At 40.9% G+C, this 26,737-nt stretch overlaps 1 protein-coding gene across 2 annotated transcripts in view; it reads left to right on the top strand.

The window, feature by feature from the left end:
• LOC140487222 (complex III assembly factor LYRM7-like) overlaps positions 1-26,402 on the top strand; it is a 51,764-nt gene extending 25,362 nt beyond the window's left edge. Inside the window, exons 4-6 of one of the 2 annotated variants that reach the window (XM_072586863.1) lie at positions 4,459-4,540; positions 18,097-18,204; positions 22,548-26,402. In XM_072586863.1, coding sequence (XP_072442964.1) covers positions 4,459-4,540; positions 18,097-18,170 — 156 coding nt within the window. In that variant the 3' untranslated portion in view covers positions 18,171-18,204; positions 22,548-26,402. Of the gene's footprint in view, positions 1-4,458; positions 4,541-18,096; positions 18,205-19,603; positions 19,954-22,547 lie in introns of those variants that run through there. The other variant, XM_072586862.1, reaches the window with a different exon arrangement.
• Positions 26,403-26,737: the final 335 nt, after the last annotated feature.

Genomic DNA, 26,737 nt, shown 5'->3' with positions numbered 1-26,737 from the left:
GGGGCACCTGTAGTACAATCACATCAAAATGATTGCACTTCTCCTATTCCTGAGCCCCACCCATATGGCCTTGCTGGATGAGCTCTCCCTCAGAACATGTGCTATTCTACCTAACCAGTAAAGCTACTCCTCAACTTCTACAATCTTTATACTGCCTGAAACATCTAAATGCCAGACTGTTAAGCTGCTAGTCTCGTCTTTCTCTCAACAAAATTATGTAACAAGAGCTTGCATTTCTAATGTGATAAAACTTCACAAGAACACGATAAATAAAGTATGAGAATTGAGGAAGTATAGTCACTAAGTTTGTGGATGATACCCAGATTGATGGTAAGTTAGACAGTAAAGAAGGTTATGTACATTTACAAAGAGATCTTGATCAATTGGGCCAACGAGCTGAGGAGTGGCAGACAGAGTTTAATTTGGATAAATGTGGGTCATAGAGATATACAGCACGGAAACAGACCAACTGGTCTATGCCACCCAAATATCCTGACCTAATTTGCCAGCACTTGGCCCATGCCCCTTTAAACCCTTCCTATTCATATACCCATCCAGGCGCCTTTTAAATGCTGTTATTGTACCAGCCTCCACCACTTCCTCTGGCAGCTCATTCCATACACACACTCACCTCTGCTTGAAAAAGTTACCCCTTAGGTTCCTATTATGTCTTTCCCCTCTAACCCTGAATCTATCCCCTCGAATTCTGGACTCCCCAAATCCAGGGAAAATGCCTTGTCTATTTATCCTATTCATGCCCCTCATGATTTTATAAACCTCTATAAGGTCACCTGTCAGCCTCCAAGGCTTCAGGGCAAACAGCCCCATCCTATTCCATCTTTTCCTTTAGCTCAAATCCTCTAACCCTGGCAACATTCTTGCGAATATTTTCTGAACCCTTTCAAGTTTTACAACATCCTTCCAATTGGAAGGAGACCAGAATTGCGCACAATATTCTAAAAGCAGCCTAACCAATGTCCTGTATAGCTGCTACATGACCTCCTAACTCCTATACTCAATGCTCTGACCAATAAAGGAAAGCATACTATTCTATCTACGTGCGACTCTTCTTTCAAGGAGCTATGAACCTGCACTCCAAGGTTTCTGTTCAGGAACACTCCTAGCAATATACCATTAAGTGTATAAATCTTGCTACGATTTGCTTTCCCAAAATGCAGCATCTCGCATTTACTTAAATTAAACTCCATCTGCCACTCCTCAGCCCATTGACCCATCTGATCAAGAGCCCATTTTACTCTATCCCGTTTTTGTGTCCATTACATCTCCAATTTTGGTGTCATCTGCAAGCTTACTGACTATACCTCCTAAGTTCTCATACAATTCATTTATATAAATGATGAAAAGCAGTGGACCCAGCACCGATCCTTGTGGTCACAGGCCTTCAAGCCAGTTCTATATCCAAATGGCCAGTTCTCCATGTATTCCATGAGCTCTAAACTTGTTAACCAGTCTCCCATGATGAACCTTGTCGAACGCCTTACTGAAGTCATACAGATCACATTACTGCTCTGTTCACATAAATCCTCTTTGTCACTTCTTCAAAATGTCAGTCAAGTTCGTGAGACATGATCTATCATGAATAAAGCCATGCTGACTATCCCTAATCGGTCCTTGCCTTTCTAAATACATGTAAATCCTGTCCCTTAGGATTTCCTCCAGCAACTTGTTCAACACCGATGTCAGGCTCACTAGTCTATAGTTCCCTGCCTTTTCCTTACTACCTTTCTTAAGTAGTTATCAAACTATTTAATAACTAGTAATTATTAAATACTATTTCTGGCACTTCACCTGTAACTATTGATCATAGAAATATCTCAGCAAGGTGGCCAACAATCAACTTCCTAGCTTCCCACAGAGTTCTCAGGTACACTTAGAGTCATAGAGATGTACAGCACAGAAACAGACCCTTCGGTCCAACTTGTCCACACCGACCAGGTATCCTAACCCAATCTAGTCTCACCTGCCAGCACCCAGCACATATCCCTCCAAACCCTTCCTATTCATATACCCATCCAGATACCTTTTAAATGTTGCAATTGAACTCGCCTCTACCACTTCCTCTGCCAGCTCATTCCATACATATACCATCCTCTGCGTGAAAAAGTTGCCCCTTAGGTCTCTTTTAGATCTTTCCCCTCTCACCCTAAATCTATGCTTCTAGTTCTCAATCAGGTCCTGGGGATTGATCCGCTTTAATGCATTGCAAGACATCTAGCACCACCACCTCTGTAATCTGGACATTTTTCAAGATGTCACTATCTATTTCCCCATATTCTATATCTTCTACGTCCTTCTCCACTGCAAACCTGATGCAAAATACTCAGTTAGTGCCACCCCCATCTCCTGCAGCTCCACACCTAGGTTGGCTTGCTGATATTTGAGAGGCCCTATTCTCTCCCAAGTTACCCTTTTGACCTTAATGTATTTATAAAAACCCTAAAGCTATCTCATGTCCTCTTTTTGCCCTCCGTGTTCCCTCTTAAATGTACTCCTACTGCCTTTATGTACTTCTAAGGATTCACTTGATCTCTCCTGTCTGTACCTGATATATGCTTCCTTCTTTTTTCTTAACAAAAGCCTCAATTTCTGTAGTCATCCAGCATTCTCTACGCATACCAGCTTTTCCTTTCACCCTAACAGGAATATATTGTCTCTGGACTCTTGTTATCTCATTTTTGGAGGCTTCCCATTTTCTAGCCTTCCCTTTTGCATTTTAGAAAGTAAACAAGGGCAGGTCTTGTACAATTAATAGTGGGACCCTGGGTAGTGTTGGAGAACAGAATCTTTGAATTTAGCATCCCACGTTGACATTGTAGTTAAGTAGACATTTAGCATGCTTGCCTTCATTGCTCAGAGCATTGAATATAGGAGCTATATTGAGGTTGTACGCAGGATGTTGGTGAGATCTTTTCTGGAGTACTGTGTGCAGTTCTGGTTGCCCTGCTTATAGGAAGGATATTATTAAATTGGAGAGGGTTCAGAAAAGATTTACCAGAATATTGTTGGAAACAGAGAGTTTCAGTTATAAGAAGTGGCTGGGACATCTTTCTCTGGAGCATAGGAGGTTGAGGGTAGACCATTATAGAGGTTTATAACATCATGGGGAGCATGGTAAGGTGAATAGCAAATGTCTTTTCCATAGGGACGGAGAGTTCAAACCTAGAGGGCATAACTTAAAGGTGCGAAGACAAAGCTCTGAAAGGAATTTGATTGGCAACCTTTTAAGAGAGAGGGTGGTTCGTAAGTGGAATGAAATGGTAGATACAGCATTTAAAAGGCACTTGGGCAGGTACATGGATAGGAAGGCTTTTGAGGAATATGTGCATAATGCAAACAAATGACACTAGTTTATTTTGGGAAACTTAGTTGGCTTGCCGAGTTGGACTGAAGCTTTTGCTCTGTGTGCTGTATGACTCTAAATGTTTGGAAAAAAATTTTTGGTCAAAGTGTTAGGTTTTAAGGAGCATCTAAAAGAAGGATAGAGAAATGGACATATTTAGAAACGGAATTCAGAGCTTCAGATGTCACAGCTTAAGATACAGCTACCAATGGTGGAGCAACTAAAAGCAGAATATTCAAGAGGCCAGAATTAGAGGAACATAGAGATCTTGAGTGGATATAAGACAAAGAGAAAGTAGGGACTGCAGATGCTGGAGATCAGAGTCGAGAGTGTGATGCTGGAAAAGCACAGCAGGTCAGGCAGCATCTGAGGAGCATGAGATGTTTTGGGCATAAGCCCTTCATCAGAATGAAGCTGGTGGGGGAGGGGGGTGGGGTGTAGCTGAGAGATAAATAGGAGGGGGGGTGGGGCTGGGGGAAGGTTGCTGAGAATGCAGTAGGGAGGTGAAGCTGATAGGTCGGAGAGGAGGGTGGAGCGGGCAGATGGGAAGGAAGATGGATGGGTCAAGGGGGTAGTTCCGAGTTGGAGGCTAAGGACTGGGATAAGGTGGAGGGAGGGGAAATGAGGAAATTAGTGAAATCCACATTAATCCCATGTGGTTGCACATGGTGTTCTTCCTCCAGGCATTGGGTGGGTAGGGTTTAGCAATGAAGGAGGCCCAGGACCTGAATGTCCTTGGTGGAGTGGGAGGGGGGGATGTAAGACTAGAGGAGATTGCAGAAATAGCGAGGGATATGGCTGTAACTTAGTTTTAAAAATAAGCATGAGAACTTTAAAATGGAGTCATGTTTCAGCAGGAGTCAGAATAGATGAGCAAATGTAGGGAAGGTAGATAAATGGAGTTGTTCTGAGTTAGAACACTTAAGTAAGCACTGAGTAGATTCCAGTGATTACCTAAGTAATGTAAGTCACTCTCTCTCTATACAATTGATCAGAAATCTGTTTCTGTTAAATTCAGTATATTGTTAGTTTGATGAAGTATATCAAGAATTTATTTAGTAATTGTCTCCATATTAAATGTTTTATTTTCTTTGCAGTTACTTAAATTTGGTACAGATGTTGAAATTATTCTTCGAAAAACTGTAATACAGGGGCTTCACAAAGACCATGATAGAATATGTAAGTAAGGTCCTTTAAGTACAAAAGTCCTAATCAAAAGGATATGTTGTAAACCAAAACAGGAATTGCATTTTTTGTAACAATGCTGAAATTGAGATTAATTTGGAGATTTCCAATTACTGTATCTTTGTAATGGTTTGGAGATAGCGGTGTTGGACTGGGGTGTACAAACTTAAAAATCACACAACACCAGGTTATAGTCCAACAGGTTTAATTGGAAGCACACTAGCTTTTGGAGTGCGGCTCCTTCATCAGGTGGTTGTGCTCCACAAACCGCCTGATGAAGCAGCGTCGCTCCGAAAGCTAGTGTGCTTCCAATTAAACCTGTTGGACTATAACCTGGTGTTGTGTGATTTTTAAGTTTGTGTTTTTGTATGAAGTATTTAAATCAGTTTCACATTTGATCCTGTCCTACACTTGATAATAATCCAAGAATAACTATATCGAAGCTTAGAATTTTGCAAACTAGGATCAACAACTGTTTGAATCATTGTGACATGGCAACTCAAGAAGGTAAAAACAGAAATTGCTGGCACTGAAGAAGGGTCACTCGACGCGAAATGTTAACTGTGATTTCTCTCTGAGATGCTGCCAGACCTGCTGAACTTATCCAGCAATTTCTGTTTGTGTCTCTGATTTACAGCTTCTGCCGTCTTTTCAGTTTTTATCTCTAATGGAGGTATTCATTCATCTTACTCTTGTTTTTAAAAAGTTAATTTAACTTCCGTATCCACCGATGATTAGGTGCAATGTTGCGTTGTAACTGTTTTTTGAGTTTCCCCAATATCTCCTTCATTTTTTTCTTGCATTGTTAAATTTCTGCCCACTGTTCATTAACTTGCTTCCAGTTGATGTTCCACATTTTATTTTCTATTTTATTTTCTCATGTAAATCTGGCATTGCAATCATCAAAGTCCTTGTCCATTAGCATCATTTTGCTCTTACATTGCTAACTAGGACAGGAAGTATTCATGAGGGTTTTATTAGTATTGTTAACTGCAGTACTTTACATGATCTTTAGCCTAACCACCACCACCATCCATGCAGATCCTTGGCAGAGGTTTCTCTGGTTTCAGCCTGAGGAATCTCCAGGAGATATTAAATGCTATGTTTTCCTTTTTAAAATTTATTTTGAGGTATTTTATTGATCAGTGTTGGAATTTAGCCATTTAATGCAAATGAGATAGTATTTCCTCTTGCAGAATCACCTAACTGTGGTTTTAACATGGATTTTAATCGGGAAAGTCTTTTCATTATCATTATGATTTTCAACAGTGCAATTCCAATTTTAAGTGAGGAAACCCGATATACTATTTGTTTTGATCACTCAGTGATGTACAGCAGGGAAACAGATCCTTCGGTCCAACTTGTCCATGCCGACCAGATATCCCAACCCAACCTAGTCCCACCTGTCAGCACTCAGCCCATATCCCTTCAAACCCTTCCTCTTCGCATACCCATCCAAATGCCTTTTAAATGTTGTATTGTACAAGCCTCCCCATAGCTCAAATCTTCCAAACGTGGCAACATCCTTGTAAATTTTTTCTGAACCCTTTCAAGTTTCACAACATCTTTCCAATAGGAAGGAGACCAGAAGTGCACGCAATATTCCAACAGTGGCCTAACAAATGTCCCGTATAGCCGCAACATGACCTCCCAACTCCTGTACTCAATACTCTGACCAATAAAGGAAAGCATACGCATTATAAAGTCATACAACAGAGAAATAGGCCCTTCGATCCAACTCGTCCATGCCAACCAGGTTTCCCAAAATAAAATAGATCAGATTAGATTACATTACAGTGTGGAAACAGGCCCTTCGGTCCAACAAGTCCACACCGACCCGCCGAAGCGCAACCCACCTACATTACCCCTTACCTACGCTACGGGCAATTTAGCATGGCCAATTCACCTGACCTGCACATCTTTGGACTGTGGGAGGAAACCGGAGCACCTGGAGGAAACCCACGCAGACATGGGGAGAATGTGCAAACTCCACACAGTCAGTCGCCTGAGTCAGGAATTGAACCCGGGTCTCTGGCTCTGTGAGGCAGCAGTGCTAACCACTGTGCCACCGTGCCGCCCAAAATAGTCCCATTTACCTGCATTTGACCCATATCCCTCTGAATGTTTTCTATTCATGTCCAGATATTTTTTAAATGTTGCAATTTAGAGTAACAAAATTTCTTCTGATTTCTTGTCATTATGGGTTCTAGTTATGTTCCTCATGACAAGCGGAAGCATTCCCTTTGTATACACTTTATCAAACTTCTACACAATTTTCAAGACATTGACTATCGGCTCAGTGGTTAGCACCGCTGCATCAGCACAAGGGACCTGAGTTCAATTCCAGCCTCAGGCTGGAATTAGAACATAGAACAGTACAGCACAGAACAGGCCCTTCACCCCACGATGTTGTGCCAACCACTGATCCTCATGTATGCACCCTCAGATTTCTGTGACCATGTGCATGTCCAGTAGTCTCTTAAATGTCCCCAATGACCTTGCTTCCACAACTGCTGCTGGCAACTCATTCCATGCTCTCTCAACTCTCTGTGTAAAGAACCAGCCTCTGACATCCCCCTTATACTTTCCTCCAACCAGCTTAAAACTATGACCTCTCATGTTAGTCATTTCTGCCCTGGGAAATAGAATTGGTGTGGACTTTGCACATTCTCCCCGTGTCTGCTTGGGTTTCCTCCGGATATTCCAGTTTCCTCCCATAGTCCAAAGATGTGCAGGTTAGGTGGATTTGCCATGCTAACTTGTTCATAGTTTCCAGGGGATGAACTAGTCATGACGGGTGGGGTTACAGGAATAAGGTGTGGGACTGCCACTGGCTGGTATGCTCTAAAGAGGGGCTGCATGGTCTATTTCTATGATTTTATGATTTTTATCTGATTTTTCTGCGTCACCGCTTGACACGGAGGCACAGGGTGAATGTGCAAACTCCACACAGACATATGCCCGAGGCTGGAATCGAATCCAGGTCCTTGGCGCTGTGAGGCAGCAGTGCTAACCGCTAACCATGTTGCTGCTCTCCAGTTCAGGCCTTGTGCTTTTCTTTTTTTATCACCATCCGTATTTGTACAGTTTTAAAAACTAATTCAGGTGATGTAGGCTTTCCTGGCTTTGCTAGCCCTTATTACCCATAGTAATAGCCCTTTAAGGTGGAAATGAGTTGTCTTTCTGAATTGTTGTGGTCCATGTTGTTTAGATAGGCACGCCATGTTCGTGGAGTGGGAGTATCATAATTTTGAACCAAAAATCCTGAAGGTATTTAAGATAATTTCCAAGTCCAGATGATGAAAGGCTTGGAGTGGAACTTGCAAGGGGTGCTTGCAAAGGTCTGCTGCCTTTGTCCTTCCAAGTGGTCAGGATTGTGGGTTTGGAAGGTACTGTTTAAGGAGCCACTATTGTTACTGTGCATCAGTGACGAAGAAAGTGAACATCAGTGGATGTGGTGTGAATCAAGCTGGATGGTTTCAATTTCCTTGTTTTGCTGGAGCTACACTCATCCAGGCATATGGGGAGTATTCCAACAAACTTCAAACTTCTGCCATGTAATTGGTAGATAGACTTTGCAGAGTCCATAATGACTTAGTCACTGCAGGATTCCTACCCTCTGTGCTACAACAGCATGTCAATATTTATTTGAAAACGAAAAGACTGTCTATGCTGTAAATCAAAACCAAAAACAGAAGTAATTGGAAAACCTCAGTAAGTCTGTGGCAGCATCTGTGGAGAAAAATCAGAGTTAATGTTTCGGGTCTGGTGACCCTTCCTTAGAGCAAGGGTCTGTTTTTGTGCAACATTTATTTGGCTTGTCCAGTTCAGTTTCTGATCAGTGGCAACCTCAGGGTGTCGATCGTGGTGAATTCAGCCATGATTATGGCAAAAGACAATCATGAGATTACACAATAAAACAATCTTGAGAGGTTTTCCTTCACCAACTTCCTCAAATTAATGTTCATCGGGAGGCCTTACAGTCCATTTTAAGAATTTAGTCATTTGATTTGCAGTCAAGCCCTAAGCCTAAATTGTACTTCTATGTCCAGGGAAATCTAAGTACTGCAAAACATAAGACACTCATTCTTCATCTAGAAGAAGTTGATGTGATTTTGCTAATTACTTCTGAATCTCATGCTACTACAATAGTATATGTCCTGTTAGATCTTAGTATTCTACATTTAGGATCCCTGAATACTATGGGCAATTTAGCATGGCCAATTCACCTAACCTGCACATCTTTGCATTGTGGGAGGAAACCGGAGCACCTGGAAGAAACCCACGCAGACACGGGGAGAATGTGCAAACTCCACACACACAGTCACCCGAGGCTGGAATTGAACCCGGGTACCTGGCGCTGTGAGGCAGCAGTGCTGACCACTGAGTTGACATGCTGCCCCAAACAAATTAGATTTTTAATATTTATTCATGGGGTAAATTGGGAAGTTGCGCAAATTGAAACAAGTAATTGATGCACAATAAATATTCCTTCTTAGATTAGGGGAGGGCATGGCCTAGTGGTATTACATAGAACATAGAACATAGAAAAATACAGCGCAGTACAGGCCCTTCGGCCCTCGATGTTGCGCCGACCGAAGCCTACCTAACCTACACTAGCCCAATAACCTCCATATGCTTGTCCAATGCCCGCTTAAATGACCATAAAGAGGGAGAGTCCACCACTGCTACTGGCAGGGCATTCCATGAACTCTCAACCCGCTGAGTAAAAAATCTACCCCTAACATCTGTCCTATACCTACCACCCCTTAATTTAAAGCTGTGTCCCCTAGTAACAGCTGACTTCATTAGCAGAAAAAGGTTCTCACTGTCAACCCTATCTAAACCCCTAATCATCTTGTACACCTCGATCAAATCTCCCCTAAACCTTCTTTTCTCCAATGAGAAAAGCCCCAAGTGCCACAGCCTTTCCTCATACGATCTTCCGACCATGCCAGGCAACATCCTGGTAAACCTCCTCTGCACTCGTTCCAATGCCTCCACATCCTTCCTATATAGTATGGCGACTAAAACTGCACACAGGACTCCAGATGAGGCCGCACCAGAGTCTTATACAACTGCAACATGACCTTAGGACTCCGGAACTCAATTCCTCTACCAATAAAGCCCTGTACACCATATGCCTTCTTCACAGCAGTATTTACCTATTTACCACAGCACTATTTTGGGTGGCAACATTCAAAGATCTGTGTACATGGACACCAAGATCCCTCTGCTCATCCACACTACCAAGTAGTCTACCATTAGCCCAGTAATCCATCTTCTTGTTACTCCTACCAAAGTGAATGACTTCACACTTAGCTACATTGAATTCCATTTGCCACCTTACTGCCCAGCTCTGCAACTTATCTATATCCCGCTGTAACCTGCCACATCTTTCTTCGCTGTCCACAACTCCACCGACTTTCGTGTCATCCGCAAACTTGCTCACCCAGCCTTCAAGCCCCTCCTCCAGGTCATTTATAAAAATGACAAACAGCAATGGTCCCAAACAGATCCTTGTGGAACACCGCTAGTAACTGCGCTCCAAGATGAACCTATACCATCAACTACTACCCTCTGTCTCCTTCCAGCCAGCCAATTCCTAATCCAAACCTCTAATGCACCCTCAATGCCATACCTCTGTAGTTTTTGCATTAGCCTGCCATGGGGTACCTTATCTAACGCCTTGCTAAAATCCATATACACCACATCTACTGCTTTACCCTCGTCCACTTCCTTGGTCACCTTCACAAAGAATTCAATAAGGTTTGTGAGGCACGACCTGCCCTTCACAAAACCATGCTGACTATCCTTGATCACATTATTCCTATCCAGATGTTCATAAATCCTATCCCTTACAATTCTCTCTACGACCTTGCCCACAACAGAAGTGAGACCCACTGGCCTATAGTTACTCGGGCTATCCCTGCTCCCCTTCTTGAACAAGGGGACCACATTCGCTATCCTCCAGTCTTCTGGCACTATTCCCGTAGACAACGACGACATAAAAATCAAGGCCAATGGCTCCGCTACCTCCTCCCTAGCTTCCCAGAGGATCCTAGGATAAATGCCATCAGGCCCAGGGGACTTATCTATTTTCATCCTTTCCAGAATTTCCAACACCGCTTCCCTACATACCTCAAAGCCGTCCATTCTAATCACTTGTGACTCAGTATGCACATCGGCAACAATGTCCTGTTCCTGAGTGAATACTGACGAAAAGTATTGATTTAGTGTCTCACCAATCTCCTCCGCCTCCACACACAACTTCCCACGACTATCCTTGACTGGACCGATACCTACCCTCGTCATCCTTTTATTCCTGACATACCTATAGAAAGCCTTTGGGTTTTCCCTAATCCTACCAACTAAGGACTTTTCATGTCCCCTTCTCGCTGCTCTTAGCTCTCTCTTTAGATCCTTCCTGGCTACCTTATAACTCTCAATCGCCCCAACTGAACCTTCACGCCTCATCTTTACATAGGCCACCCTCTTCCCTTTCACGAGGGATTCCAATTCCTTATTAAACCACGGCTCCCTCACAAGACCCTTTACTCCCTGCCTGACTGGTACATAGTTATCAAGTAAGTATGTATCATACTGGTACATACTTATTATTAGCTGTTCCTTGAACAATCTCCACATATCATTTGTGTTCTTCCCTTGAAGCCTATTTTTCCAATCCACGCATCCTAAGTCATGCCTCACCGCATCATAATTTCCCTGCCCACAGCTATAACTCCTGCCCTGCAGTGCACACTTATCCCTCTCCATCACTAGAGTAAAAGTCACCGAGTTGTGGTCACTGCCCCCGAAGTGCTCACCTACCTCCAAGTCTAACACTTGGCCTGGTTCATTACCTAGAACCAAATCCAGTATAGCCTCACCTCTTGTTGGCCTGTCAGGAAACCCTCCTGCACACATTGGACAAACACCGACCCATCTAACGAACTCGAGCTATAGCTTTCCCAGTCAATATCTGGGAAGTGAAAGTCCCCCATAACAACCACCCTGCTACTTTCACTCTTCTCCTGAATCATCCTCGCAATACTTTCCTCTACTTCTCTCGGACTATTAGGAGGCCTGTAGAAAACTCCTAACAGGGTGATCTCACATTTCCTATTTCTAACCTCCGCCCAAACTACCTCAGATGGCAAGTCTTCCTCCATCACCCTTTCTACTGCTGTAATACTATCCTTGACAAGCAATGCCACACCTCCCCCTCTTTTACCCCCATCTCTGACCCTACTAAAACATTTAAACCCTGGAACCTGCAACAGCCATTCCTGTCCCTGTTCTACCCACTTCTCTGTAATGGCCACAACATCGAAGTCCCAGGTACCAACCCATGCTGCAAGCTCACCTACCTTATTTCTCATACTTCTGGCATTGAAGTATACACACTTCAAGCCACCTTCCTGTTTATAGTCACCCTCTGGTATTATCGCTAGCCTGTTGATCCAGAGATCTGGTGGTGTCCCAGGGATCCGGGTTTGAGTTCCACCATGGTGGGTGGTGGAGTTTGAATTCAATGGATATAGAACATAAAACAATACAGCACAGAACAGGCCCTTCGGCCTTCGATGTTGTGCTGACCTGTGAACTAATCTAAGCCCATCACCCTACACTATCTCATCATCATTCATATCGTTATCCAAGGGCTGTTTAAATGCCCCTAATGTGGCTGAGTTAACTACATTGGCAGGCAGGGAGTTAACTACATTGCCACGCCCTTATCATTCTCTGAGTAAAGAACCTGCCTCTGACATCTGTCTTACCTCGATCACCCCCTCAATTTGCAGCTATGCCCCCTCATACAAGCTGATGTCATCATCCTAGGAAAAAGACTCTCACTGTCCACCCTATGTAATCCTCTGATCATCTCTATTAAATCCCCTCTTAGCCTTCTTCTCTCCAATGAGAACAGACACATGTCCCTCAGCCTTGCCTCATAAGACCTTCACTCCAGACCAGGTAAATCTCCTCTGCACCTTTTCCAATGCTTCCACATCCTTCCTGTAATGGGGCGTCCAGAATGCACAGAATACTCCAATTGAAGCTTCACTAGCATTTTGTACAATTGTAGCATGACATCACAGCTCTGGAACTCAATTCCTCTAACACACTGTATGCCTTCTTAACAGCACTATCAACCTGGGTGACAACTTTTAGGGATCCATGTATATGGACACCAAGATCCCTTTGCACTTCCACACTACCAAGAATCTTTCCATTGACCCAGTATTCTGCCTTCCTGTTATTCTTCTCAAAGTGAATCACCTCACATTTATCTGTGTTGAACTCCATTGCCACCTTTCAGCCCAATTCTACAGTTTATTGAAGTCTACCTGCAACCTGCAACATTCTTCTACACAGTCAACCACTCCACTGACTTTAGTATCATCTGCAAACTTACTAATCCATGCACCTACGCCTGCATCCAAGTCGTTTACAAAAATGACAAACAGTAATGGTCCTAAAACAGATCTTTGTGGCACACTACTAGTAACCAGACTCCAGGCTGAGTATTTTCCATCAACCACCACTCATTGCCTTCTTACAGAAAGCCAGTTTCTAATCCAAACTGTTAAATCACCTTCAATCCCATGACTCTGCATTTTCTTCAACAGCCTACCATGTGGAACCTTATCAAAGGCTTGACTGTAGTCCATGTACACCACGTCAACTGCCCTACCCTCATCCACAAGCTTGGTCACCTTTTCAAAAAAAACTCAGAGGTTTGTGAAACACGACCTTCCCTTGACGAATCCATGTTGACTATTTCCAATCAAATTGTTGCTTGCTAGATGATTATAAATCCTATCTCATAATCCTTTCCAAAACGTTTTCTACAACAGATTGTACAGTTCATTGATCTGTAATTACTTGGGTCATCTCTTCTTGAACTAGGGCACAACATTTACAATCCTCCAGTTCTCTGGTGCTAAACCTGTAGACAATGATAACTCAAAGATCATGGCCAAAGGCTCGGCCATCTCCTCCCTCGCTTCCCAGAAAATTGTCAGAAAAATCCCATCCAGCCCAGGGGACTTAACTGCTTTCACTCCTAGAATTGATAACGCCTCAATCCTTTCAAGTCTAATAGCCTGTATCTCAGTCTTCTCCTCGACAATATTCTCCTTTTCCCGTGTGAAAACAAATGACAAATATTAGTTTAGCCTCTCTCCACAGGGTCCACACGTAACTTCCCACTTCTGTCTGACAGGCCCTGTTCCTACCCTAGTCATTCGTTTATTCCTCACATATCTATAGAAAGCTTTAGGGTTCTCCTGGTAAAGTTTACTCAAGTTCCCTCCTTCCTCCTCTTAACTCTCTCTTTAAATCCTTCCTAGCTACTCTGTAACTCTCCATCGCCTCATCTGAACCATCTCGTCTCGACATTACATAAACCTCTCTCTTCCACTTTACAAGAGATACAATTTCTTTGGTAAATCACAGTTCCGTTATCACTTCCTGCCTGCCTGACAGGGACATATCTATCAAGGACACACAATATTTGTTCCTTAAGCCAATGGTACATTTCAATGGTCCGATCCCCTGCATTTTGCTGCCCCATTCTATGCCTTTTAAGTCTTGCATAATCACATTACAATTGCCCTTCTCCCATCTGTAACTCTTGCCCTGTGGCATGTACCTATCCCTTTCCATCGCTAAACTAAACGTAACTAAATTATGGTCACTCTCTCCAAAGTGCTCACCTACAACTAAATCAAACATCTGACCTGGTACATTACCAAATATCAGATCCAGTGTGGCCTCCCTTCTTGTCCACCCTTTGACATATTGTGTCAGGAAACCCTCCTGCACACATTGGACAAAATGTGATCCATCCAACGTACTAGAGTTATCACATTTCCAGTCAATGTTGGGGAAGTTAAAGTCCCCTGTAATGACCACCCTGTACCTTTCACTCCTGCTCAGAATTGATTTGCCAATCCTCTCCTCCACATCCTTGGAACTTTGCAGAGGCCTTTACAAAACACCTGGCAGCATGACCTCTCCTCTCCTGTTTCTAACCTCAGTCCATACCATATAATTTCAGTAGATGAGTCCTCATCAGAAGTTTTTAGCCACCGTTATACCATTCTTGACTAACAAAGCCACACCTCTCCCTCTTTTATCACCTTCCCTGATCTTAATGAAAGTTCTAAACCCTGGAACCTCCCATATTCAGTCCTGACCTTGCTCTACCCATGTCTCAGAAATGGCCACAATATCAAAGTCCCAGGTACCTATCCATGCTGCAGACTCATCTACCTTATTCCGGATACTCCTGGCGTCCATACAGTGATATCTGAAATTAAGGGAATTCATTGTCAGAGGATCCTATCTGGTTCACTGGTGTCTTTTGGGGAGGGAGGCTGCTATCCTTATCTGGTCTGGCCTACATGTGGCAGGGTGTGGTTGGCTGTTGGCTGCCTTCTAGGTAATGGGGGTGGGCAACCGATGCTGCTCGGCCAGCAATGCCCTCATTCCATGAATGAATAAAGAAAAAAAAAAGTAGGTGTGTGGAACAACCTGTGCTTTGTATGTATGCATCAATTCTTTATTGATCAAACTTTGTTTTAGAACGAGCAGGACAAATACCTTTGCAAATGAGGTATTGAACTCTGGGAATTAATCTTGAAGTTCATCCATATGAGTCCCAGGAGATTAAATCACATCAGACTCACCAAATGCATTTTTCTGTTCACGTTTCGTAAATCCACAGCTTGTATCTGTATAAAAGTGGAATAAAAGGAGGAAAGGCCGGGAACATACAATTGAAATGAAGAGCTGGGTCCTGCAGTTATGAACTTGCACACACTTGGGATTTTAGTCAGTTCTGAAAATGATTGGTATGATATGGGACATATCATATTTACCCCATCATGGACCTCATTTGGCTTCTTGTGGTTAGCACCGCAATACATTCCCTAATAAAAGTATAATGAGACAAGGAAATAGAGTCATAGAGATGTACAGCATGGAAACAGACCCTTTGGTCCAACCCGTCCATGCCGACCAGATATCCGAATCCAATCTAGTCCCACCTGCCAGCGCCCAGCCCATATTCCTCCAAACCCTTCCTATTCATATACCCATCCAAATGCCTCTTAAATATTGTATGGTTTTGACTGCTTTTTGTCTCTGAACCTGATTTCAAGGTGCTGGGATAATTCCATTCAATATTTCTGGCTCAGAGACCTCTCAATTACCAACCAAACAAGATTTCAAATGAATTGAAGAAAGATTTAGTTGTGGAAACATCTTTTTATGAAATAAGTTAAGAGCGAGACATTCGAGTGAATAATGGAAACTGAAGAGTTGATAACTGAGATAAAGTAGTGTGATGCAATACAAAGTTAAAAAGAAATCTGAAATGTTCAGGTGCCCCTCAAATATGCCTTTAAAAATGCTCATCTGATCACCTTCTATATTTGGATGGCAGTTTTTTTTTACAGAAATTAACTTGGGATTGCTATAATCAAGCATGTAAGCTATGTTGTAAAAACATAGTGCTGGAGAACCTCAGCAGGCATCATCTATGGAGAGAGAAAAAGTTGATGTTTTGAGTCCAATGTGACTCTTCACATCATATCAGATTTGAAACATTAGTTCTGTTTCTGTCTATACCCAGACCCTGCTGGGTTTCTCCAGCACTTCCTCTTTTTATTCATAAGACCATCAGTGCAAACATTTGACCATTTGGCCCATTGAGTCTGTTCTGCCATTCGATCATGGCTGATAGATTTTTCAACCATATTTTCCTGCTTTCTCCCCGTAACCTTTGATCCCCGTGGCAATCAAGAACTTATCTATCTCAGTCTTAAATGTACTCAATGACCTGGCCTCCACAGCCATCTGTGGCAATGCATTCCACAGGTTCATCACTCTGGCTAAAGATGTTTCTCCTTCTATCCATTCTTAAAGGTCTTCCCTTTTACTCTAAGGCTGTGCCCTTAGGTTCTTGTCTCTCCAGCCAGTGGAAGCATCTTCCCAACATCCACTCTGTCCAGGTCTTTCAGTATTCTGAAAGTTTCAATCAATCAGAATCCACCCCCCTCCTCCCCCAATATTTCTAAACTCCATCGAGTATAGACCCAGAGTCCTCAAACATTCCTCATATGTTAAGACTTTCATCCCTGGGATCATTCTTGTAAACCTCCTGTGGACCCACTCCAGGGCCAATGTATCCTTCCTGAGGTATGGGGCCCAAAATTGCTCAGATTACGCTGATTGTGGTCTGACCTGAGTCTTTATAAGGCCTCAAAAGTACATCCCATCTCTAGTATCTACGGTACGTAGTTTACGATGTATAAAAGCTGTGTCCAGAGCAACTCAATCCAGTGATGTGCAAGTTAGGTGAATTGGTTAAACTAAATTGCCCATAGTATTCAAGGATGGGAAGGTCGGTGTGGAGTTTAGATTAGATTAAATTAGATTAGATTCTCTACAGTGTGGAAACAGGCCCTTCGGCCCAATAAGTCGACATCGCCCCTCCAAAGAGAAACCCATGTAAACCCATTCCCTTATTCTATATTTACCCCTGACTAACGTACCTAACACTGTGGGCAATTTAGCATGGCCAATTCACCTGACCTGCACATCTTTATATTGTGGGGGGAAACCCACGCAGACACAGGGAGAATGTGCAAACTCCACACAGACAGATAGGAATCAAACCCAGGACCCTGGTGCTGTGAGGCAGCAGTGCTAACCACTGTGCCGCCCCATCTTGGGCTGAAGGGCCTGTTTCCACACTCTAGGAATTCTAAGATTGCCTAGCAATGAGTTAGTTAATCTTAAATGTTAGCGTTAGATTGGTCAATGTTGAGTGCTTGTATATCATTGAAATATCATTGAAATGAATTCAGTTCTTGTACAATGGTCATTTTTAATGGTCATAACTCTACAGGCATTTTTTACAACCTTTTTCTCCAGTCAGTAATTCACAGCAATCAGATCGACAAGTTTTTGATAGTTAGCCATGCTAAATTGCCCATGGTGTTCAGGGATGTGTAGGTTAGGTGAAGTAGTCAGGGGTAAGTGTAGGGGGAATGGGTCTGGGTGGCTTACTCTTCGCAAGGTTGATGTGGACTTGTTGGACCGAATGGCCTGTTTCCATGCTGTCGGGATTCTATTTTATTCAATGATTGTATTCAGTCATGTTCATATATTGAATGACACAGATGGTTTGAAAGTTGAATGGCCTTCTCCTCTGTTTTTTGTTTCGACATAATAATCCTTTATAAGGCCACAGCTAAAAAAAGTAAATATAATTTATTCTGACAACATAATTATTTATTCAGCAAAAATAGAACAGAGACAGAAATGAGAAATCATTCCATTCAGAATTTGAGTGATGGTTTTGCTATTGTCCTAACTGGCCTCCACATTTGATGAGCTTTTACTTATGGAATACAAAATCTGTCCACCTCCCTCACAAAGATCTGCAGAAATGCAATTAACACCTCAGTAGTCATCAGTTTCCATACTTCTAAGATGCTGATCCAAATAACTAGTCTTTTTCTTTTTCTCCACAGGTATTAGACCCAGAAAAGAGATTCTTCTGGATAACATACCTGTCAATCATAATCCCACAACGAAAGATACATAATGTAGGAAATATTTCCGATTGGATTCAAATTATGGTTTGTATTTTTGGAGGTTCTAAAATCCTAAGTACCTATAACAATAGTAATGTGAAAGTAGTCTTCTGGTAATATTGGATCTTCTTTTTTTATCTGGTGGAAAAGCTATGTAACAACGTAGATTAAAAACAAAATGTTGGTTGCACTTGAGGCTAAGCAGAGAAAAATGGTTAACATTTCAAATTTACAGCTTTTCATCAGATTATTTAGAATGATGCAAAATACTTTGAGTAGTAGTTCAAGATTGTTTTACTATATTAAATTACATAACAATTTCCAACTATAACCGTACAGTAATTTGGTAGTTATACAAGAATATAAAATAGAATTGTAGTTTTTGGCAGAGAAGAAGGTCACTTGGCCCATAGTGTCTGTGCCAAACAAGAAATGAGCCACCCAGCCTAATTAGCGGCATTTCATTTGTAGCTCTGCAGGCTAAGATGCTGATGAGTGGAGAGTTTCTGCATCTATTACCCTTTCAGGCTGCGAGTTCCAGATCCTTCCCACTCTTTGGGTGAAAATATTTTTCTTTATCTCCGAGTCGTTTAAAGTAAATGCGTACTACTCGCTGACTAAGGTGGCTACTAAGGTAAAAATGTCTCATCCGGTCTATTCAGGGTCTTAACACCGCAGTCAAATCACTTTTCAGCCCCCTCTACTCTCAAGCCAAAGTAAATCCAATCTTTCCTCATTGTTGCCAAGACAGGAAAATGCAATTTCCTCATAAAATTGCCTTACATACTGTCTAGTGTAATGATGTCCTTTCTGTAGTGAGTTGACCAGACTGTACACAGTACTCCAGCTATGACCCAGCTAATGATATATATAGTTCCAACATAATCTCCATGCTCTCATATTCTATGCCAAAAGTTGTAAAAGTAATGCACATGCCTTCTCAAACACCATGTTGACCTGCTTTACTATTTTGACAAACTCAAGTGAGTGCCTTTTCTCAGTGTTTACATTGCTCGTCAACAAGGTGAAAACCTCTGTTCACTAACCAAGCAGATGGGAAGTAGAAGACAGGACTGCCAACAACCAAGTACAAGTCCACTCACAAAAACAGAAATGGCTGGAAAAGCTCAGCAGGCCTGGCAGAATTAGTCAATGTTTCAGAAAGGGCTACTGGACCTGAGACATTAACTCTTGATTTCTCGCCACAGATGCTGCCAGACCTGCTGAACTTTTCCAGCCATTTCTATTTTTGGTTCTGATATCCAGCATCTGTAGTTTTTTTCAGTTTTTATTATGGATCAATTCATATCTTCTGCTAATGTTATTGTCTCTGTTGCAACACAGGAGAGATGTCCAAATTGTAGAATCACAACACTCATCCTCATAATAATGACAGAAGGCATTTGAATCTCATGGCATAATGAGTTCTCTGTTTCTATTACAGGACAACAGAGGAGCAGTTCATCTGCTTTTAAGTGCATCCAGAATTATACTAGATTTTTAACAAAAAAGTGACGAGAAGGTGGATGTACAGGACGTCCTCTGGGTGTATCCCAGCCAGGCCTGCATAACCATTTCCATCAATCCCATTGAATGGCCAAGGCAGTATTTCCTCCTCCTGTTTTCCGTGTGTTCTGTACATCTAATGAACTTACTTTCATTCATTTTATTGTTAGGTGTCGATAGTTTTATTTGAAAATTTTGAAAAGTAAGGGCAAGATGATGTGACTGGTGCACCTATGATCTGTGTGATGAACTATTTGTTTTATGTAAAATAAAGTGATCCTAAATATGTTTCTCTGGGCCATCTTTCTTCACGTTACTGATGTGCTTTTAACCTGACTAGTTACTCTATACTTAACCTCCAGATATTCTTTAACCTATCTGGAAGCAAAACGTTCAGTCATTATCAGGCCAACAATGCTCTTCATTAGATGAATGATGAGTCATCTAGTTTGAGAATTGATTTTGCACATTAATATGTTTGTTCTTAGTCTGTCATCCAGCGTTTTGAGATGCTGGCCAGGCATTTAATAACCCTCATTATATGCGAAGGCGTTTCCTTGGGCATGTTTGTTTTTTCGGGTGACTCAATTTCAGGAGCATATCGAAAAGGTTTTTTGAAGTTCTGTTTGGAGTCTCAACGTGTGTATGCTGTGTTCCTTTTTGTTTATCAGAGATCTGTTTAACAGCCTTGGTAGTAAGGATTCCCCCATAATTTGTTTATTAATTGCGTAGCAAACACTGAATCTCTGAATTCCTGAAGAAGATTAATTGCTCTATTGGCCCACGTTTAGAATTTGATTTCAAGGCTGCCCGGTTTCTCTTTTTGCAGCTCCGTTTGTTTAATGCATTTGTGTTGTCCAAGGGCAATTTTGGATGTAAATCTGAAGTCATACAACTACAAGTATGATGACAGGTTGTTTTGGCAAACCAGATTCTCTACTTTTAGTGTTGTGGCAGGTGATCGCACAATATTTACTCCTTTGATCTTTGAGGAGTCTGTGGGCATTAACTCCAAAGTGGCAAAAATGAGTACTGCAGATGCTGGAGAGTAGAGTCAAGAATGTGGTGCTGGAAAAGCACAGCAGGTCAGGCAGCATCAGAGAAACAGGAAAATCAATGTTTTGGCAAAAGCCCTTCATCAGGAAATCCCAGCCTCATTCCCAATGAATGTCTTGTGCCCGAAACATTGATTTTTCTACTTCTCTGATGCTGCCTGGCCTGATGTGCTTTTCCAGCACCACACTCATTCATGTCAAAGTCCCCATTCCTCTACATCTCTTGATATTCTTGCATTGGTTGTGTAATCCTTTGCCATGTTTGACTTCCCCGAAAGGATTAAATCACACTTGCCCACATTGAATTGCATTTGTCAGTGATCTGCCTACCTGACCAGTCTATTAATATATTACTGCAATGTACAAGCTATCTACCACACAGCCAATTTTCCTATTGCATACATTTCAGTCACTGCTCCTATATTTATGTCCAAATTATTACTCCATTCTATAAAAAGGAGAGGACTTTGAATTGGTCCCTGCAGAACCCCATTGAAATGACCTTCTTGTGACAAAATCTACCAAACTATCATCCTTTGTTTCCTATCACTGAGTCAGTTTTATATCCAGCTTGCTGAATTCCCCTGGATCCTGTGGGTTCATTTCAGTCTGTCTGTAAGTAGAATTTTGTCACAAACATTCCAAAGTCCATGTAATTCCAACATTGCACAACCCTCATTAATCCTCCTTATGTCCTAAAAAACGTAACCCAGTTAGTCAGAGACAATTTCCTCCTAACAAATTCATGCAAATTAATCCGTGCCTTTGTAAGTAATGCTTTCTTCTGTCTCTCAGAAACTAATAATGTGTCCATTACAGAGTTATATTGTCTGGCCTGTAATTATTCAGTTTTTCTGTTGCCCCTTTGAAACAAAAAACATTAGCAGTCCTCTAAACCTCAAGCATCAAAGTTACATCAAGTGAGTATTGTAAAATGATGGTCAGACTTTGTTATTTCCTCCTTGGCTTCTTTTAATAGCCTGAGATACGTTTCATCAGGAACTGATGATTGATCCATGTCAAGGATGATAATCCCACTATTACTTCCTTGATCCTTAGCGTCACAACATGCTGACATCTGAAATAATCCTTACTTTTGTTTCGTTTAACTCAAAAGGTCTGAGCTGTCCCATGTAGATGTTGTGGTAGTCCTGGAGCCCACTTGTAGAAAACTTACCTAACAAATTAAAATGCAGAAAGATAATTAGAAAACATAATTAATTACTTTGTCTTCTACCATCTATTGCAAATATGGTGAATACGAGTTTGTCAACAGATCAGTATTGGTCTCTTTCAAATAATCTACAACAGACATGATGCAAGAAAAATATCAGTAGGTGAAATCAAAGTCTTGGTATACTCTTCATGCCCGTGCTCTTCAATAGTAACTCAGTTAGTCCCATTTACATATTTCTTTTCCCTCTGCTGCTACAATTTTGTTTTCTCTTCGGATAATCATTTAGTTTTATTTTTAGAACAATTAAACCTGCCTCCAACACGTATTCCAAATATAAGACTTCAGTTACTCTACATCATTTTTAACTGTACTGTTTATTCGTGATCTGTAGGTCTTGAGTGTTTGCTGTGGCAGTGGCAAATATAAAATCATGACAAGTAACAGAATCTTTTTTTTCTGATTCCCTCTGCTACATCCTCTGTCAGACTGTTAGATCCAGTGCAGAAAGTTTATATGTTTGTGTAAAATTACATAATTACACTGATATTCATAGCAAATTGAGCTGGGTTCATATCTGTTGCAAGCATGCAAAATTTTGTATTAACAAGAGGAATTGTCTGAAATTAAGCCTTAGCTTTGTATTTGTGTAGGCTGTTGAAGAATGCTGATGAGAGTTGAGTCCACCTTCTGTTTATGATTCCAAGAAAGAATGGCTTAATATCGTTGAAAATCTGAAGCTCATCCTTTTTGATCCAGAAAGACTTTGAAGGTTCATTGATCATAATATATTTTTTCTTCCAAAATCAGCTCTTCACATTTGATTTTTATTTTTGAGACTGATTTCAGCTTGAAGATGAAGGCACCATTCATAGTGGCTGTACAATTGTATAGGACTACACAATTGTAACTGCTTTTATCCAAGCATGTGTATAAAGTACCTTGCTAATCTAACCAAACTGTTCTGTTGATTTACTAACTAAATCTAAAGCAACTTTTTTGTTTAAATGAAGTTTCAACTCTTTTATATTATTGCAGTTATAATCCATGTTCATACAGATACCTTATTGTAAAATAAATCAGTCTTTTCTGTTAGCTTTTCTTTTCAATTTTTTATCCATTCATTTGTCTGACTTATATTGGGATGTTTTCTCTTGTTTCTCAACCGTATGTTGCTTATATCTTAAAGCTGTTCTGCAAAGAATTACATGTTGCAATGCATGATTACTTACATAAAAGTTACCGATGGTTATTCGTATTGGTATGGTCTTTTTCTTTCGTAATCTTGCTGATACCTTAACTCTCCCTGCCTTGTAACCAACTTCTTCAACCTTTTAAAATGGTATGAATTCCTGATTTCATGAATTGTTCTAATTACTTTCTTCCCTGAACAACATAGAGCCATAGAGATGTACAGCACATCCTGTCTACTTGCTGCTAAGAATTGCACAACTGACTTGAGATGGGACCTATTCATTGCAATGTATAGCAATGGGTTAGGAATTGACCGACAGGTTTAGACAGTAAATTTGGATCAGTTCAGGCTTGGAGGGCCGAAGGGCTTGTTCCTGGGCTGTAAATTTTCTTTGTTCTTTCATAGTTCTCCTACTTAAGCTCTGCTCTACAAATAAATTATTTGTATGTTTTTTACCACAGCAAAACAGTGCTGACTGTTTTACATAAATCCTAAATTTCTCTTGAGATCATCACTGTTCCATTTTGTATAGCATTTACGCATTTAATTCCCTGCCCAGGTGCTACGTATTTTCCATCTGTCCTCATATTTTTAACTGCCAATTATTTGTCCCAAATACTTGAAAGATCTACTTCCTTCTGAATCTGCAATTTTCCTGAATATTTGTGCTGTCTCCAATTTTGGCATCATGTACAACAAGGTTGAATGTATGAAGTCATTATTAAGCATTTGAAATAGTGAGTGTCCCAATACAAACTGAGGATATCTAATTTTGTTCCAGCATTCAGTTGAAAAATAAGACACAAACTGGCAAATGTAAACCAGTTAAAATAACCTCCATGTTGCTTGAGGGCTTTCTGAAATTCAATGAAAATCTAAGTATGGTTTTAGAAGTAATAGGTTATGCCTTACAAACCAATTGAAAATATTTGCATTCATTAGAGTTCAGAGGATGTCATTTATTTCGATGTTTTAAAAGTAATTTGAAGATGTTTTCTTCTGTAAGAATAATAGGGTGTTCAAGAGTAATATACTGTTACTGTTTGTTCCCATAATAAGTTGTGTAAATAGGTTCAAAAATGGGCTTAGTAACAGAATTGAAGATAATTTACTGTGACACGTCGAAGCTTCAGAAATAAGGTATGACTTTGTTAAATTATGCTTTTGTCGAAAGACTTGCTTTTGAAGGTGTTATCTTAAAATGCATGATTTAACCATTGATATAATCATGCTAGCAAGTTGTGAGAAGACTTGTAGCTCAGGTTGAGGTTCTGGATGTAAGTTCGCTCACTGAGCTGGAAGGTTTGTTTTCCTTCCAGCTCAGCGAGCAAACTTACATCCATATAATCGTGCTGTCTAAAATGATTGTGTTACACTTGAGCAGTCATAGGCATCCCCCCAATAACTAATACTAATCTTTTCTTCTACAGAGCTTTTGCCACATGATTACCTTCAAAAGCTCAAAATCTCTGAGATGCGGTTCCATTTATCTGTTTGAGATTATCTATTGTTTCCAATGTTTGCCTAACTTGAAATGCTGCCAGAAAGATATCAATAAACAATATTGAAACATGACTGGTTTGATGGGGTATTGAGGGAATGAACAGTGTAAATTTATCCAAATGCTGAGCTTTTTAAAAAAAGTGATCACAGTAAACTAAACGAGTAATTGACATGTTGATTTATCATTACAGAAGAACAAGGAAGACTTGAATCGAGAGTCAAATACAAAGTCTTGATTTGTCGGTGGCTGAGTAATATTTTTCCTCTGCCTTTAATTTTGTTGGCTTTTCTGTTATTCTGACATGTGCTTAAAAAAAAAATCAGCCTTTGTTGAAACATGAACAAAAGGGTTGAATTCCAGAAGTGAGCCCTTGACATCAAGGCTGCATTGAACTGAATGTGGTATGAAGGCACCCTAGCAAAACTCAGTGGGTATCAGGGGACAAACATTCTGTTGGTTAGAGCCATATCTGGCAAGTAAGATGGTTATGGTTGTTAGATGTCAGTCATTCCAGCAGCAGGAGTTCCTCAGGATAATGTTCCAGGCTTAACTATCTTCATCTGCCTCATCAATGACATGTATAGGGTGAATAGCCAAAGTCTTTTTCCCAGTTGTAGGAAAGTCCAAAATTAGAGGGAATAAATTTATTTGAGAGGGGAAATATTTAATAATTGGATCTAAAGGGCAACGTTTTCACACACAGGGTGGTGCCTGTATGGAATGAATTGCCAGAGGAATTGATGGAGGCAGGTATAATAACATTTACCATAGAATCCCTACAGTGTGGAAACAGGCCATTTGGCCCAACAAATCCACATGGATCCTCTGAAGAGTATCCCACCCAGGACCATTCCCTTATGACCCTATATTTCCCATGAATAAGGCACCTAATCTACATATCCCTGAACACTATGAGAATTTAGCATGGCCAATTTACCTAACCTGCATATCTTTGGATTGTGGGAGGAAACTGGAGCACCTGTAGGAAACTCACACAGACACAAGGAAAATGTGTGAACTCCACACAGTCACCCAAGGCTGGAATCGAACCTGGGTCCTTGGTGCTGTGAGGCAGTAGTGCTAACCACAAAGACACCATGGATTTGGATGGGTACAAGAATGGGAAGGATTTAGAGAGATATGGCACAACTGCTGGCAGATGGGACTAGATTAACTACGGATTTTTCATCAGCATGGACGAGTTGGACAAGTGGGTCTGTTTCCATGATGTGGAGATGTATGACTATCGCTCTGATCTTCTATAGAACCACCCTTATAACCTTTCATTCGACATTATGTTTAGATGGTGATGAATTATCATTCAGGTAAATTTGCAGAAGAGAAGTTTATCCTCTTATTAGTTTTGTTAATCCATTCTTGATGCTTACAAGTAGCAGGTAACTTGAACTATACAGTTGACTGACATTCGGTCAACCTGCTGAGTTTCTCCAATGATTTCTGTTTTTGTTAGCCAAAATGGTAAGAGATATTAACTATATATTACCCTACACGTGCCTTATTATACTGCTGCCTGAATGTGCAATTTTAGAGCAATGATTCATGTTAACTTTGAAGAAAAAAAGGCAAACAGCCCATATTATGTAGTTTTGTTTTTGGCAGTCAGTGAAATTGTCATGGTATAGCTTAGAGAGCACCTTTTGGAAATTGAAAGTACTAATATTTAAAAGTCATATTGCTTAGGAACTAAATTCAACTATCAGTTACTGTTAATTTTCAACACCAGATGGCACTGCTGCATATCAAGAAACAAAATGCACAAGATCAATTTACCTTGTTCTGTGTTGTCATTCTTACCTGGAAAGGATTCATTTGATTGTGGTTGTGTTTCAGTTCACCTTAGATGACTTATATTTCAAAACAATTCATGTTTTCATAAATAATGTTTTCATAAAATATAATGAATATTATGAATTTCACAAACATATATTTGGAAAAATGACAACGGAAGATAATTGTGTAGTTTGCAAATTTCCCAAATTGCTAATGTATGAAACAAGCAGAGTCCCAAATCAAGCCCTACAGAACACCACTTGAAGCAATGTTTCATTTGTAAGAGCAGCCATCAACCAATTCCCTTTGTTTCATGTTTCAAAGCCAACTTTTGATCCAATTCGACATATTAC

This window comes from Chiloscyllium punctatum, chromosome 2, assembly GCF_047496795.1.
Source record: "Chiloscyllium punctatum isolate Juve2018m chromosome 2, sChiPun1.3, whole genome shotgun sequence".
Lineage (NCBI taxonomy): Eukaryota > Metazoa > Chordata > Chondrichthyes > Orectolobiformes > Hemiscylliidae > Chiloscyllium > Chiloscyllium punctatum.
The sequence above is the reverse complement of the archived record's forward strand: the minus strand, read 5'-3'. Positions and strand labels throughout refer to the sequence as shown.